Source organism: Gigantopelta aegis, chromosome 13, assembly GCF_016097555.1.
Source record: "Gigantopelta aegis isolate Gae_Host chromosome 13, Gae_host_genome, whole genome shotgun sequence".
Lineage (NCBI taxonomy): Eukaryota > Metazoa > Mollusca > Gastropoda > Neomphalida > Peltospiridae > Gigantopelta > Gigantopelta aegis.
In genome coordinates this window covers 11505987-11521948 of record NC_054711.1, presented here as the reverse complement: position 1 = coordinate 11521948, position 15962 = coordinate 11505987, and the positions used below count along the sequence as shown (strand labels likewise).

General features: G+C 35.1%; 1 protein-coding gene across 1 annotated transcript in view; it reads right to left on the bottom strand.

Annotated features, from left to right (window-relative positions):
* The window catches only part of LOC121387686 (cyclin-dependent kinase 14-like), a 40458-nt gene extending 25541 nt beyond the window's left edge, over positions 1-14917 (bottom strand). The window contains exons 1-9 of the mRNA XM_041518875.1: positions 14783-14917; positions 13513-13584; positions 9481-9521; positions 8406-8553; positions 7661-7809; positions 6164-6255; positions 3095-3174; positions 2272-2366; positions 214-276 (exon numbers count right to left, since the gene is read on the bottom strand). Coding sequence (XP_041374809.1) covers positions 214-276; positions 2272-2366; positions 3095-3174; positions 6164-6255; positions 7661-7809; positions 8406-8553; positions 9481-9521; positions 13513-13584; positions 14783-14831 — 789 coding nt within the window. The 5' untranslated portion in view covers positions 14832-14917. The remainder of the gene's footprint in view (positions 1-213; positions 277-2271; positions 2367-3094; positions 3175-6163; positions 6256-7660; positions 7810-8405; positions 8554-9480; positions 9522-13512; positions 13585-14782) is intronic.
* Between the last annotated feature and the right edge of the window lie 1045 nt (positions 14918-15962).

Below are 15962 nucleotides of genomic sequence, written 5' to 3'. Positions count from 1 at the left end.
TTGTCAACGTGTAAGTGTTGTCAGCAAAATGTAAGTTTTCAACCCATCGGGCAGTTCGATCTAACCATTCGGTTAACGACGTGCAAGTGTAACTCGGGATGTCATTCATGGTTCGAGCATTACGGTGTATTCGACCCTTCCAAGTTCGACCCGAGGAGATTCTACTGTAATCTTAACAATATTTGAAAGAGATTTTCTTCCTATCTCATTTACCTTCACATTATAATAGTTTATTCCTCCCTGGTGTAGCTCCAAGTACTGACTTAAGTCTGTGTTCTGCAGGGAACAAAACAAAGTAGAAAGACATTTGTAGAAACAAAAACGTTATAGTATTATTAATTTTGAAGCATATTCAGGGCTTCTAGAATTTTTATCAAATTCACTAGCCATGGGATCAGTGATTTTATATATAAATTACTAGCCACGATTAAAATTCACTAGCCCTACTTTACTACGTTAATACAATTTTACTAAATAATAGTAATAAAATAGATATGTCACATAAACAGAGAGATAGAGCTTAAAAACACTAACGTTGGGGGTTGGGGTGGGGTCAGGATATTCATATTTACAAAATAGACTAAACTGCAACATTTGACTTTTTTCACTAGCCATCGGGCATGGCAATAAAAGTTATTTACTAGCTCAACATTGAATATCACTAGCCATGACAGTGGGGCTACCATAATCTAGAAGCCCTGTCTGGCATGGTAATATTAGTTATTTACTAGCCCAACATGAATATCACAAGCCATGGGAGTGGGGCTACCATAATCTAGAAGCCCTGTCTGGCATGGTGATAGTAGTTATTTACTAGCCCAACACTGAATATCACAAGCCATGGGAGTGGGGCTACCATAATCTAGAAGCTCTGTCTGGCATGGTAATATTAGTTATTTACTAGCCCAACACTGAATATCACTAACCATGGGAGTGGGGCTACCATAATCTAGAAGCCCTGTCTGGCATGGTGATAGTAGTTATTTACTAGCCCAACACTGAATATCACAAGCCATGGGAGTGGGGCTACCATAATCTAGAAGCTCTGTCTGGCATGGTGATAGTAGTTATTTACTAGCCCAACACTGAATATCACAAGCCATGGGAGTGGGGCTACCATAATCTAGAAGCTCTGTCTGGCATGGTGATAGTAGTTATTTACTAGCCCAACACTGAATATCACTAGCCATGGGAGTGGGACTACCATAATCTAGAAGCCCTGATATTGATAACAGTGGACAATAAACTAATTACCAGCTATTATCAAGGGTGTGAAGTATAAGAGTATGTTGCGAAATACATACTGTATCCATAGAGAATAGCTGGAGAATTACATCAACAATAACCTGTATCCTACATTTGATTATGAACAAAATACACTATGAATAAAATGAAATAATGCATGTTTTACAAACATATTGTATCCATAGAGAATAGCTGGTTAATTACATCAAGAGTAACCTGTATCCTACATTTGATTATGAACAAAATACACTATAAATAAAATGAAATAATGCGTTTTACAAACATACTGTATCCATAGAGAATAGCTGGTTAATTACATCAACAGTAACCTGTATCTTGTATTTGATTATGAACAAAATACACTATGAATAAAATGAAATAATGCATGTTTTACAAACATATTGTATCCATAGAGAATAGCTGGTTAATTACAGCAACAGTAACCTGTACCTTGTATTTGATTATGAACAAAATACACTATGAATAAAATGAAATAATGCATGTTTTACAAACATATTGTATCCATAGAGAATAGCTGGTTAATTACATCAACAGTAACCTGTATCCTACATTTGATTATGAACAAAATACACTATGAATAAAATGAAATAATGCATGTTTTACAAACAAACTGTATCCATAGAGAATAGCTGGTTAATTACATCAACAGTAACCTGTATTTTGTATTTGATTGTGAACAAAATACACTATGAATAAAATGAAATAATGCATGTTTTACAAACATACTGTATCCATAGAGAATAGCTGGTTAATTACATCAACAGTAACCTGTACCTTGTATTTGATTGTGAATAAATACTTAAGTATGAAATGAAATAATGCACCCACCTTTTACAAATATATTTTAAATATCAATGTAAACAAAATATAAGTATATGAAAAGAAAAAATGGAAATAAATATTACAATATTTTTTAATATATTCTACATCTGACTGCAAAGGAAAAAGAAAAGTATGAAATGACATAATTCATGTACGTGTCACAAATTCAAGAAATATACAAACCACAAATTCAAAGACAAATGTCAACGTATCCTTTGTGTGAATAATGTCATGAAGTGTGACGATGTTCGCATGCCGCAGACCCTTCAACAGTGATGCTGAAATATAGGATATATCATACAAATAATGACTAAACTAAACATGCTACAAACAGCTTATCACAGGTCACGTCAAATGTCCGACTTTCACTTGCCACAGACCTTCAACAGTGATGTTGAAATATAAGATATATCATATAAATATTGACTAAACTAAATATGCTACAAACAGCTTATCACAGGTCACGTCAAATGTCCGACTTTCACTTGCCACAGACCTTCAACAGTGATGTTGAAATATAAGATATATTATAAAAATAAATGTGCTGCTAGCTGTTATCACTTTTCACGTCACATGTCCGACGATGATTAGATGCATTCAGGCTCAAAGCAAATTTTCTTTTACTAAATATACTTTCTGGGAAAGCATGACCTGAACCCACTGCAGAAACTCTGCCACAGTCTAGACCTCAACCCCCTCCACCACAATTTTTTACACTTACCTATACATATATGAAAAACCCAGTTATAGGCCATCTATTGCCCTGGTAACAATCACATGCATGTAAGTCACGTGATGGGAGTCAAAACGAATTAAAACTAATTGTTTATCACCAATCTTAAATAAGTATTGTTTTCTTTTGTTTTCCTTTCTGAAATTATGGACTACATATTTAACAAACTACCACTACCATAAAATTGTGTAAATACATTTTTCAACCTGCATTTGTAAAAAACACCAGTCACTGACTGGTAAAAACAATATTTTCAAGCCCTGACACACCCACCTTCTCTAATGGCAGTGAAAGGAGCTCCTTCTTCTTCTTGTAATCGGATTTCTTTTAATGCAACAACCTGCTTACTCACACTGCAAAATAACATATTAATAAAATTACAATTTTAATGAAACAACCTGCTTACTTACACTGCAAAGTAACATATTAATCAAATTACAATTTTAATGCAACAACCTGCTTACTTACACTGCAAAATAACATATTAATCAAATTACAATTTTAATGCAACAACCTGCTTACTTACACTGCAAAATAACATATTAATAAAATTACAATTTTCTGCGTTCATAGCCTTAAAGACCAAACAAATTCTAAGACTTTTGAAGACTTTTACCTGTTATTTTCAAAGACTTTTACACAGCGGTCAAAGACAGTATAATGCAATAAAAATACCAAATCAGTTCATTTACATTGCTGTCCATTGCAAAACGTTGAGCTTTTTTACATGCATCATGACAAATTAAACCTTGTAACTGAAAATATCAAGTGCATGCAGTTATAAAAGATATCATTATTGCTTTGGCTATGATTTGTGAGAATTTAAAGACTTTTAATACAATTCAAAAACTTTCAAAGTCCTAAAACACATTTTTTTTAATTCAAAGACTTTCAAGGAATATAAAGACTGCTACGAAACCCTGAATGTTACACACAAAAAAACAAGAAAATTTGTCAGCAACATCCATCAAGCAAAACAGGGCTCAAAACAGTAGCCGATGAAAAGTTGTCAATTTTTAAGACTTGATAAGTGAAATAAAAATCTGCCTGCTAAAAGCTTCCAAAATTACAGGTCATGTTTTAAAAGATAGATGATGTCAATACAGTTACCTCATTTGATATTTAACTTGTGATTCTGCCAAAACAAGGCATTTATTTTAGAATTATTCAATATAAATACATTATATTAAACATTTGTAGCATTTAGACTTTTCATTGTTTGTAAGATTCCCTTGCATGCCTAGTCCCATTAAGGGAATCTTATTAAAAATTAATAATACGTAAGACTTGAATAACTTAAAAATAGGGGCACCCAATAAAACCTGAAATTTGACTTACATTTTTGAAATTGACTTAACTTGCTAAGACAAAACATTAATTTTATCTTGGGATAAACTGGACAAAACTCTAGGTGTTTTTTCTTTTATAGATAAATAAATTTGGAAACAAAACTTGATAGAAAGCGAATTAAGCCAAAATACCGTATATCTTTGCCTATAAGTCGAATTTGAGGGTTCGACTTATAAGAGGGTAAAAAAATTTCACCCAAAAATATTACCGTTTTGGGGATTATTTTACAAGTTTTATTGTTGAAGTATGCCCTGTATTTATACTCAAATATGTTAATTTGACACATTTATTTTTTATAACCTATTTTTTTTGGCATTGTAACGGTTTTGGTTATTTGAAAAGACGTGCGATCTCACTCACATGCCAAGACAAGAGTCCACTTAGTTAAAATAACAGTCATCACTAATAGCAAAAATGTAAACAATACTAACTACCTGTTGCCTGAGTTTATTTTGAAATCTGGTCACTGGCATTAATGGTTGTTCAAACAATGTTTTGTCGGTGATTAACTTCATGAATATTACTGAGCATTCCCTTAAAATAGACTGATCTCTGCAGTTCACTAGAGCAATAGGGACACATATCATTTGGTACAAAAACCAGAGTACTTTCCAGAGTTATCCTCCTTACATGTATTAATATGGCGGCAAAACGTGATTAACCGATGATACATGTACTTTCAGTTTTATCGTAGTGATCTGTTGTCAGTGTTTATAAATAAAGTTGTTGTCTTTGCACAAAACCATGCTGTACAGTGCCATACAGTAACAGACAAACAGCTTTCACTCTCTACTAAGGGAATATTTCGTTTTGATGTTATGTAGTTTGATTGGAATATTATTGCGATGTAGAAAACGTAGAAAACGTAAAAAACGAAGTTTGTAAAATAATTTTCTTTTGTTCAGATATTGTATATTATTGTTCTCATGTGCTGAAAATAAAAAATACTTCAATATTTATACGTTGTTTTTCATGGGTCGACTTATAAACGGGTCGACTTACAGGCGAAGATATACGGTAATGTACAATAATATTGTAGCAACGTGTAGAAAGGTATTCAACACCATAAACTATCAATTAAATCAAGAGAAAAGGACAGACTGCTTAGATTAAGACATAGCAATAAGGAAAGACGTCCGAACCACAAAAGCAAAGAAAAAGAAGGAAGTTAAAGTCACGTGACCGGAACAGGAAGGGCAGGGCTAGTTCTGGGTGAGCAAAATGTTTCGACCAAATTGTCCATTAAACTTCAAAAATTGCAGAAATCAACAGTTACTTCTAAAAAATGTCAATTCTTACATGAAATTATTTCGCCAAATTAAAATAAAATTCGCCAACTACTTTCAAAATTCGCAACTGGCGAAGTTGGCGAGTGCGAGCTAGCCCTGAAGGGGTACGCAATAGAAGAATTTTAGGCCATCCAATTGGATGTTCAAACCAGACTACTATCCTTAGGGGAATATGCATTTGTTGAAGACAAGTGAAGTTGAAAAGTAATTATAAATCAAGTTGTCATGAAAAACTGTCTATTACTAGCTCAGGATCCTTGTCGATTGTTTCAACGTGTCAATAAATACTATACAACTTTCAGTTTAATACTTTTAGGAACAAGTATATTAAGAAAGAAAGAAAGAAATGTTTTATTTAATGACACACTCAACACATTTTATTTACAGTTAAATGGCGTCGGACATATCGTTAAGGACCACACAGATATTAAGAGAGGAAACCTGCTGTCGCCACTTCATGGGCTACTCTTTTCGATTAGCACCAAGGGTTCTATTATATTCACCATCCCACAGACAGGGTAGTACATACCACGGCCTTTGATATACCAGTCATGGTGCACTGGCTGGAACGAGAAATAGCCCAATGGGCCCATTGACAGGGATCGTTAAGTATATTAAGATTTAGATGATTTAAAAATAAAATATATAAAAAAAAATATAAAAAAGCTTCAGTTACGATTGCTATGAATATTTAACAACAAACCTTCCTATTCCCTTGTAAACTGTGGCGTAAGACCCTTCACCAAGCTGCTCCAGCTTACGGTATGAGTCACTCTGTCCCAGGGGTGACTTGCCCTAAAATATAAAAAAATATCTGATGTATTAACATTCATCTATAAATTCTTACTGAACTAAATGACACAGGATCTTAACACAGATGAAAATAACCAGTCAAAGTTTTTTTTTTTTTTTTGTTGTTGTTGTTGTTGTGGGGTTTTTTTTGTGGGTTTTTTTTTTTTGGGGGGGGGGGGGGGCTATGACAAGAGGAAATTGCACATGATCAAGAGGTCATGTTAATGTATAACAAGAGTACCAGTGAGGTACATGATACGCCCGTCAGGAGCTTCATGGAAAACCATATCTATATTAATGAATATGTTACGGGTATGATTCAATTCTAACTATGTGAAATGTTTGCAGTGGTGATTGATAACAGTTTGTTTTGGACTAACCACCATCCCAAGTTGTTCCTACATGTAGTTTGATGGTCCTCTATGCATCTATATGCAAGATATGATCTGGACAAGGATTTACTGTTATGTGGAGTAGAACGTGAAAAGTAAGTCACAGTGACCTATTAATAGTATGCGACACACCACCATCCCAAATTGTTCCTACATGTGAGGTTTGATGGTCCTGTATGCAAGATATGGTCCAGACAAGGATTTACTGTTATGTGCAACAGACCTTGAAAAGAAGGTCACAGTGACCTAGTAATGATACACGACACACCGCCATCCCATGTTGTTCCTACATGTGAAGTTTGATGGTCCTGTATGCATCTGTATGCAAGATATGGTCTGGACAAAGATTTACTATTATGTGCAGTAGACTGTGAAAAGTAGGTCACAGTGACCTAGTAATAGTATGCGACACACCACCATCCCAAGTTGTTCCTACATGTGAGGTTTGATGGTCCTGTATGCAAGATATGGTCCAGACAAGGATTTACTGTCATGTGCAGTAGACAGTGAAAAGTAGGTCACAGTGACCTAGTAATAGTAAGCAACACACCACCTCTACCAATTGAGCCAAATTCCACCCATGAATGGGAGGTGGGGATGAAAATTGCACAGGCAAGAGGTCATAGTCGGGAGGTGGGGATGAAAATGCACATGGGCAAGAGGTCAGGTTACAGAATAAAGTTTTGTTTTGTTTTATTTAACGACGCCACTAGAGCACATTGATTTTTTTATCTTATCATCGGCTATTGGACGTCAAACATATGGTCATTCTGACACTGTTTTTTTTAGAGGAAACCCGCTTTCACCACATAGGCTACTCTTTTACGACAGGCAGCAAGGGATCTTTTATTTCCGCTTCCCACTGACAGGATAACACAAACCATGGCCTTTGCTGAACCAGTTATGGATCACTGATCACTGCAAGTGGTTTACACTTATCCATTGAGCCTTGCGGAGAACTCACCCAGGTTACAGAATAAGAAGACATTGAACAGAGTAGTGTAAATGTGACTGACCCCGCAGCTGGACGCCCGTTTGGACAGGTGTTGTCTGCTGTAGGCGTGGCCCTCCGACTTGGGTCGCTGTAAGTTCACTGCGTCAATCTGTGGCGCGTTTGAGACAAGCATGTCGCCAGCTGAGTAGTGCCGCTTGACAGGAGGCTTCGCTGAAAGAAAACAACAAAGAAAGAAATCATTTACCAAAAATAAAAGAAGTTTTATTTAACGTATGACTCACATAATGTATATTTACAGTATATGGTGAAAAATATTAAAATCTCAATTACATATGTCAATGTTATCTGCTTATTGGCTTGAAAACTTACGTCAGTGACAACCCTGGTATGTATATTATACATAGTTATTACTATCCAATTCATACATAAGATTACTGACAGATAATACACCAAGACAACAAAAACACACTGCATACATATGTAGCGTTCCTGGTTTTCTGGCAATCTATCATATTCGGATGAAATCTGTTACACATAGATACTAAAATTCTAAACAAGAAAGAAAGACAGATTATTTTCTCTTTTATTAATACTTAGCCTGACCTCTTAACATAGCGCAATTTCCACAATTAAAGTCGACTGTTCTGAACATCTATTAAAGCAAACTCAAGATAGTTAACATATTTGAAATGTATAAGCTTTTGTAATGCAGCTAAATAAGTGTGCTAAATATCTGGTTACATATATTTTAAACCTAGTGTGAGCTCAGCTCTAAAAATGTAAACAGTTCAATAGAAGTAAGAAACCTGTGGCCCGAGGCACCACGGCCGGCTTGGACTGTGTCCTGGTCCATGGTTGCTTGCCATTGGTCACGTGACCATTGATGTCACTTCCTGGATCACTAAATGCTTCATCTTGAGACCAAGATAAGCCATTACACGATGGCTGTTCCGACTAGCATAAAAAATAAAAAAACCTCTACATTATACTGGATGTTATCACAGATGTTACTGTTTTTAAGGGGGTGGGACGTAGCCCAGTGGTAAAATGCTTGCTTGATGTGCGGTCGGTTTGGGATCAATCCCCATCAGTGGGACCATTGGGCTATTTCTCGTTCCAGCCAATGCACCATGACTGGTATATCAAAGGCTGTGGTATGTGCTATCCTGTCTGTGAGATGGCACATATAAAAGATCCCTTGCTGCATTAGGAAAAATTTAGCAAGTTTTCTCTGACTATGTGTCAGAATTACCAAATGTTTCACATCCAATAGCCAATGATTAATTAATCAATGTGCTCCAGTGGTGTTGCTAAACAGAACAAAAAAATTCTGTTTATAATAAGTGAAGAAAATAAAAAAGAGAAGAAATCAAAAAACAATTTGTTATCAGTTGTTTTTCTTCAGACTACATCAAACAATGCAATATGTATTTTTTAAAAACCCAAACAATGCAATATGTATTTTTTAAAAACCCAAACAATGCAATATGTATTTTTTAAAAACCAATGCAATACAGTAAAGTACACTTATAACAAACATGCTTAGAACGAATTACTGCATAGAACAAACCAATCGTAATGTCTCGTTGGTGCCCTACCCTTGAAAGAAATGTTGCCCTTGGTGCCCTGCCCACTGGCCTTAAAGCCCCAAAAATTTCCTCAAACCCAAAGCCAAAATGGCCTTGCCCTGAATTTTTTTAAATTCTACCCCTGTAACTACATATAAATTTACAATGCATATATATCTAGGTTTAAGAAAAACAGGCTTCGTAAATTGTGCACTATAATTTTATCCTAATAATTTATTTTTGTATAAGACCACAGGAAATAATCAGCTTTGAAAGAAAAGTAAAATAAAAACACCTATAAATATAACATTACCTCTTGGTCACATTCTGGGATGGGTCCCTCTTTGGTCAAGGCTGAAAACGAATCAGAAAATACGATGAGACAAAAATACTCTAAATTATTTATATCAGACTTTAAAAGGACAGACCCTAGTTTTTAAACACTAAGGCATAATGTTCATCTAGACTCTAGTTTCAACCCGTAACAATGGACACTAATTTACAAACTTGTAACAAATTTGGATAGAACAGCGTGAAACAAGAGTCTGTGATGTAGAAATACCCTTAAAAATAGAATAAAATGCGACTCCATAACAGTTACTTCTCAGACACATGTGCATTTTTAAAAATATGAAAAATGCCTTTTGTGGTATTAGAAACAACAGGATAACCAGAAACACTTCGGTTGTACAGAAATGGATAATCTAAACAATAAAATATAAGTAATGTTTGATTTCAGTGATCATAAACAGCTCTAATAGTGAAAAATATGCCTTACTGTTTAAAAACTAGGGTATGTCCCTTTAACACTCAAACTAAGCTAGCCGTAACTATTTGCCATGAATAACTCAAATGACAAATATCATGCTGATTTTTCATCCAAATCTGGGTTTTTATATTCAATATGTACATTTGTGTCTGTAATAAACTTGTAGAATTAAAATATTATTTACATGTATATGTACCAACAATGTATAAATGTAATATTGGAAGGCACACACACATACACTCTCACACACACTCACACAAACACCACTGGTTATAAAGTTTTTGTTTAACGACACCACTGGAGCACATTGATTACTTAATCACGGGCTATTGTATGTAAAACATTTAGTAATTCTGACTTGTAGTGATCAGAGGAAACCTGTTACATTTTTGATAATGCAGCAAAGGATATTTTATATGCACCTTCACAAAGACAGGAAAACACATACCACAGCTAGTTCCATTGTGTTTATTTAATGTAAATTGTACCTCTGAAAGCGCACACGGTCCCGCAGGTAGCAGTCATCATTTATGACAGAATATTACCTTGGACGAGGCTCTGTGTTAGTTGTCACTACCATACTTTCACTTCAGCTTGAGCTGTGTTTTTGACAAATGTCAATTAACCAACCAAAGTTAAATGGAAACTTTTATTTTTAAGTAAGTAAAGTACGCCTTATTCATTAGCTTTATCACTAGCTTTGTTATTATAAAGTTATTTGAGTTGTTAATGTGACTGGAATTTGTTTACATCTCTTAGGCCTTTCCGCAGTGACCAGACAATCATGTTTTATGTTTAGTTAAGTTTTTAACATGTATTTAACAAAATAAATTCTTCGGCTTAGATTCGTGGAAAGATGCCGACTGTATTTCATTTTCAAATGAAATTGCAACATGTCAAAAGTCCAACAAAACGTCAACTTGTTTGATGATAAAACGCACCCCGACCTCCCAAGCCAAGTGTTTATAAATTGCATGATTTTATCCACATTTTATTGTAGTTTGTTATTTGACAGTTTATTAATTTTTCCATAATTAATAGGAACAGAATACAACAAAGACTTTTATCTCAATCCAAACACCTGTAACCTAGATACCCATCAAACTTAGGCCTACTTGGGCCCAATTTGGCCCATGGGTTTAGGCTACTGTTTAGAGGAGATTCACTGAATCATGTAAACTTGTACATACAAGTATATGTAACAGTACATGATTAATAAAGGACAACAGTAAAATTATTTTGACACATGGTGACAGACATATTTTTATTTATGACAGATCATTTCGACAAGCCCTTCCAAACAATTATTTCCAGGCCTTCAGCTGAAAGTGAAAGCTGAAAACCAGTGACGTGTTCTGAAGGGAATTGTTCTTGAGAACTTAACTGGCTTTCATTCAATCCTAAACAAAACACAATTTTTTTTTTTTTTCACACTGAAACTATCTCCACTGTAAAAAATTCGACAGTTTGTTGTAGTCACCTGAGTCACAAAATTACATGTAATCTGAAGTAAAGAGTATATTAAGTGAATTGGTTTAAAAAGAAAAGCCACGGGCTTTAACTTTTCCTTCTGCATCCACCTCCTGCCCTACATTGATGGACAAGTGGAAATATTAGCGAACAAGTAGATTTTGTGGTATACTTGTCCAATGGACAAGTGATTTTTTTTCTTATTTCTATCACTGTAGTTGATGGTTTAAGTTGTCAATAATTTAATTTTTACCTTTTAAAGTTTTATTTCTATAATTCTTAATGACAATTCTGCAGACAATATACATGTACAGCACAACAAACTATTTTTAAAGTATCTTAATTTTAATCTGTTAAGACTTATAAAAATGGCCTCCCATTTCCCATACATTATTACAAATATAAGCCACTTTTTAACATTCAGAATACTGCAGGCAAATAAGTCCTCTGAAAATTGCGAGAACGGTCTTTTCGTTCGCGCTTTGCTCACGCAAATCTAATTCTGCGTAACCTATTTTGTGTTTGTGTAAAATTTGAAGCACCAGTTACTGAGATATAATGGATTATGCAAAAAGGAAATAGGTTACCTGGATTTATTTCAGCTTAACCGATAAATGGGTCACGCAGATTTTCAATTCTCAGACGCAGGGCTGGCTCTGGGTCAGCAAAACATTTCACTAAATTATCTATCAAACTTCAAAAATTGCAGAAAATCCAGTTATTTTTTAACAAAAAATCAATTATTTCAGGAAATTATTTCGCCAAATTAAAATAAAATTTGCCAATTGATTTTGAAATTCGCAATTGGTGACTGCCAGAGCTAGCCCTGAGAGGCCTGCAAATAACACTCTTTTATATAGGGGAGAGTTGCCGGGATTGGACCCCTTAAGAAAGAATGGTTGTGCAAGTTAGACAAATAGAGCAATCAGCAGGAAAGTAGTTCCTTCATTATTGTTGGGGCATACAATACACATTGATGCAAAATATTTTGTAGAAAGTTTAATTATTCCAGGTAAATTTTTAAAACAAATTTAAACCCAAAGTGGTCCAATAGTGGATTCTACTACCACGATTGGACCACTTTGGAGTTTTAAAAAAAATCAAATGCCTTCAATTAAACCAGAACCCAGCACATACATTGTCAAAAAACATTGCTAGAAAATCAAACTAGACAGTATGACGAGTTCAAAAAAAAATTTTAATGCTAAAACGAAAGTGGTCCGATCGTGGAATCTGCTACAGTAGCTAAAATTGGGCATGAACCTCTCTTGGGTTTGCAAAATATCAGTTCCTTCTTTTGGATAATTAGAAGTATTTCTTTGCCATCACTACTTGCAAAAAAGAAAGAAATAGCTTTATTAAAATATAATTCGCTCATGAATCAAAATAGAATCCTCGATTGGACCACCGATTCCTCGATTGGATGACGCAGAAATGTCCTTTTTGACGTTTATTTTACTCATAAACGTGCTTAAAATTTCATTTTTGATGCATAAATTAACTGGTATCATATTTGGCAGTTGGCACGATCACCAAAATACCAGGTCAAAACATTATGGTCCAAATGAGGAACTGGTCCAATCCCAGCAATTCAGTTGGTCCAATCGTGGTTTTATCATAGTTATAAATAGATGCTGACCTACATGTACACATGCGTAACATCTTGGCACTTGTTTTATCACTCACAATAACAAACCTTTATATATCGTTATGACCTAATTTAAAACTTCTAACTATGTTCATATTGCTCCATAGATGTTTTTTCCAAGAATAGTATTAGATGATACATGCATAAATGTTACTTTTATTGATAAATCCAAAAATATTACCTTTTTCGACTCGACTGGTTCAAGGTCAATAGCGGCGTGTGTACAGATTAATATATTGACTAGATGGCACTACTGTCACAATTTGAATGAAAATACAGTTCTGGTCCAATTGAGGCACTGGTCCAATCCCGGCAACTCTCCCCTATGAACATTATTTTATGTATTTATAAACTCTTTAAGTGAAAATATAGGAAGAAAAGTTATAAACATGAGCCCCTCAATGTGTTTTTTGTCAAATATTAATCCAGTAGTCTTTAGATTAATAATAAAATCTTACAAAGACGTCCAAAACTGGCGGAGATGCGTCTCTTCAATTTCTTTATACGGCTATCCTGAAGTTTCTCTTTGGCTGGAAATATATTAAAACATTGTGAATTATAAATAATCAGTTAAGACGTTTCGGTTATTAGTGATCACATTCATGCAGAGATTGATTTTTGGGATGTTGCCTCAGTGTCATTAACAAGGCTTCAGTCAAATTGTGGGGCCAGTGTTCGATATTAAACATTTTGGGCAGTATTCCAGCTACTAACATTTCAAAATCTTGTATCCCACCTGAGAATTTAGTATCACACTTACATAAAATTCATAAATAACATCGTGACAAACTTGGACGACACTGTTACTTAACTTCACCAGTAAATGACGGCTTTCATTGTTTCAGCGAAAAATACAAACAGGATTAAAACAAAACCGCAACATTATATGGTATCCCAGTGGGATACTGGGTTATTGAAGTCTGGTATCCAAAATGAAATTCTGGTATCCCCGGGATACCGTTAATCTCGAACACTGGGGGCCTTTTTAACTATCTAGACTACATACATGTAGCTCTGGGTATGCTAAAAATTTCACCAAATTATTCAATAAACTTCACAAATTAAACCTACCATTATTTTCTAACAAAATATCAACCATTTCATGAAATTATTTTGATATAAAATTTGCCACTTGTGTTTTAATTCACAAATGGTGAATTCGGCAAGTGACATCAATGAAGCAAGCTCTGGATTGTGGAACATATATTTCTGGACCGGTGTTTATAAAACCTTAAATAGTTTGTTTGTTTTACAACACCACTAGAGCACACTGAATTATTAATCATTGGCTGTTGAATGTCAAACTTTTGGTAATTTTGACATGTAGTTTTGGAGAGGAAACACTATATTTTTTCATTAGCAAGGAATCTTTTATATGCACCATCCCCAGACACTGAGACTGCACATACCATGGCATCTGATGTGCCAGTCGTGGTGCACTGGCACTTTTAACTAGCAGCACTCTTAGCCTATAGATTTTTTTTTTCATTTTTTTTTTTTTATATATCACGAGTTAGTTTAAAGATATTAGCAGCTGACAATATCAAAGCAAACTTTCCAAAACTCTGAAGTTACTTGAACAAATTTAAATAATTTTCTGTTAATTACATAATGAACTACTGTTAGTTAGGTAATTAACATGATGAATCATATATATCGGAAACAGGCGATTCACTGAAACCAGTGAACACTGCAAAACTCTTACATAATGAGATGACCAAAACTTACTCTCCCTAAGAGGCACTTTCCCAGACGATGATCTAGCATCGGCAGCCATTAAAGTTCTGGCATTAATCTAAAATGGTACTGACATTTTCAGCCCATTGTTTGCTAATAGGCAGCGGAAATAATTATTTCTTTATCTTTTGGGCACCTGTCACCATTTTAAAAGGGAGATAACTCTGATTTATAATGTTATGGCATTAAAGGTAGGGTTCTTCTAAAACTCGGATTCTGTTTTTGGAATGGAATAGATCTGGATTCCAATTCGAACAAGTTTTGTACTGTTGCTAATCATCCCGTGTAGCTGTGGTGAAATTTAAATGATGTATCATTTGTTAAATATGCCGTGCCGCTTTAACGGTGTCATTTGTTAAACATGCATATGTACCATCTACGTTTACATGACATATCGGTTGTAACGTCAAGTTTGCTATGGTTCATATTTAAAAATAAAAATTAAAATATCTTTAAAATTTAAGAGCCATAATTATTATACACCTCTGGAGGCAACGTGGTGGTTGTGTGTGTGTTTGTGTGTGCGTGTGTGCGTGCGTGTGTGTGCGTGCGTGCGTGCGTGTGCGCGCGCGCGTGTGTGTGTGTGTGTGTGTGTGTGTGTGTGTTGGGGATGGGGCGTTTGTAAAGCGTCGGGTTTCGGGTGCTTCCGTCAACCGGCAGTTGACTTATTCGAGCCAGCCATTATCTTTCAGACCAAACAGGCACAGTCATGCTCATGCGAGCTAGCTCATGCATACTCTTTAGAGTTGCCAGGGATACACCCCTGCTACCACCACCTTTCCACCCCATACTCGCTTCCAATGTCTATAAAATATATCTTACAAATATTGTTATAAAGCCTAGCTATATACGAAACAACACCCACCCCCTCCGTCATGACATCTTCCAACGCCTATGCCAAAAGTGTATTAGTCATACATTGGATTCCAAATCGATGGCACACACTAGCGGATGTAATAATTGAACATAATTGCTCTAATGGAGAGGGTAGGAATGTTTGTTTAACCACACTCATGGTAGCTTTAATATCATCTAGACCTATATTCTATTAATATTTGACAATAGGGCTAGAGCGCGTTTCGTGTTAAAAAGTCATTTCAAAATGTCCGACCATAAACTGGCAGGCCCGTTTGAATTGGGCGAGAGGGGTGGAATGGGGACGAAAATGTAC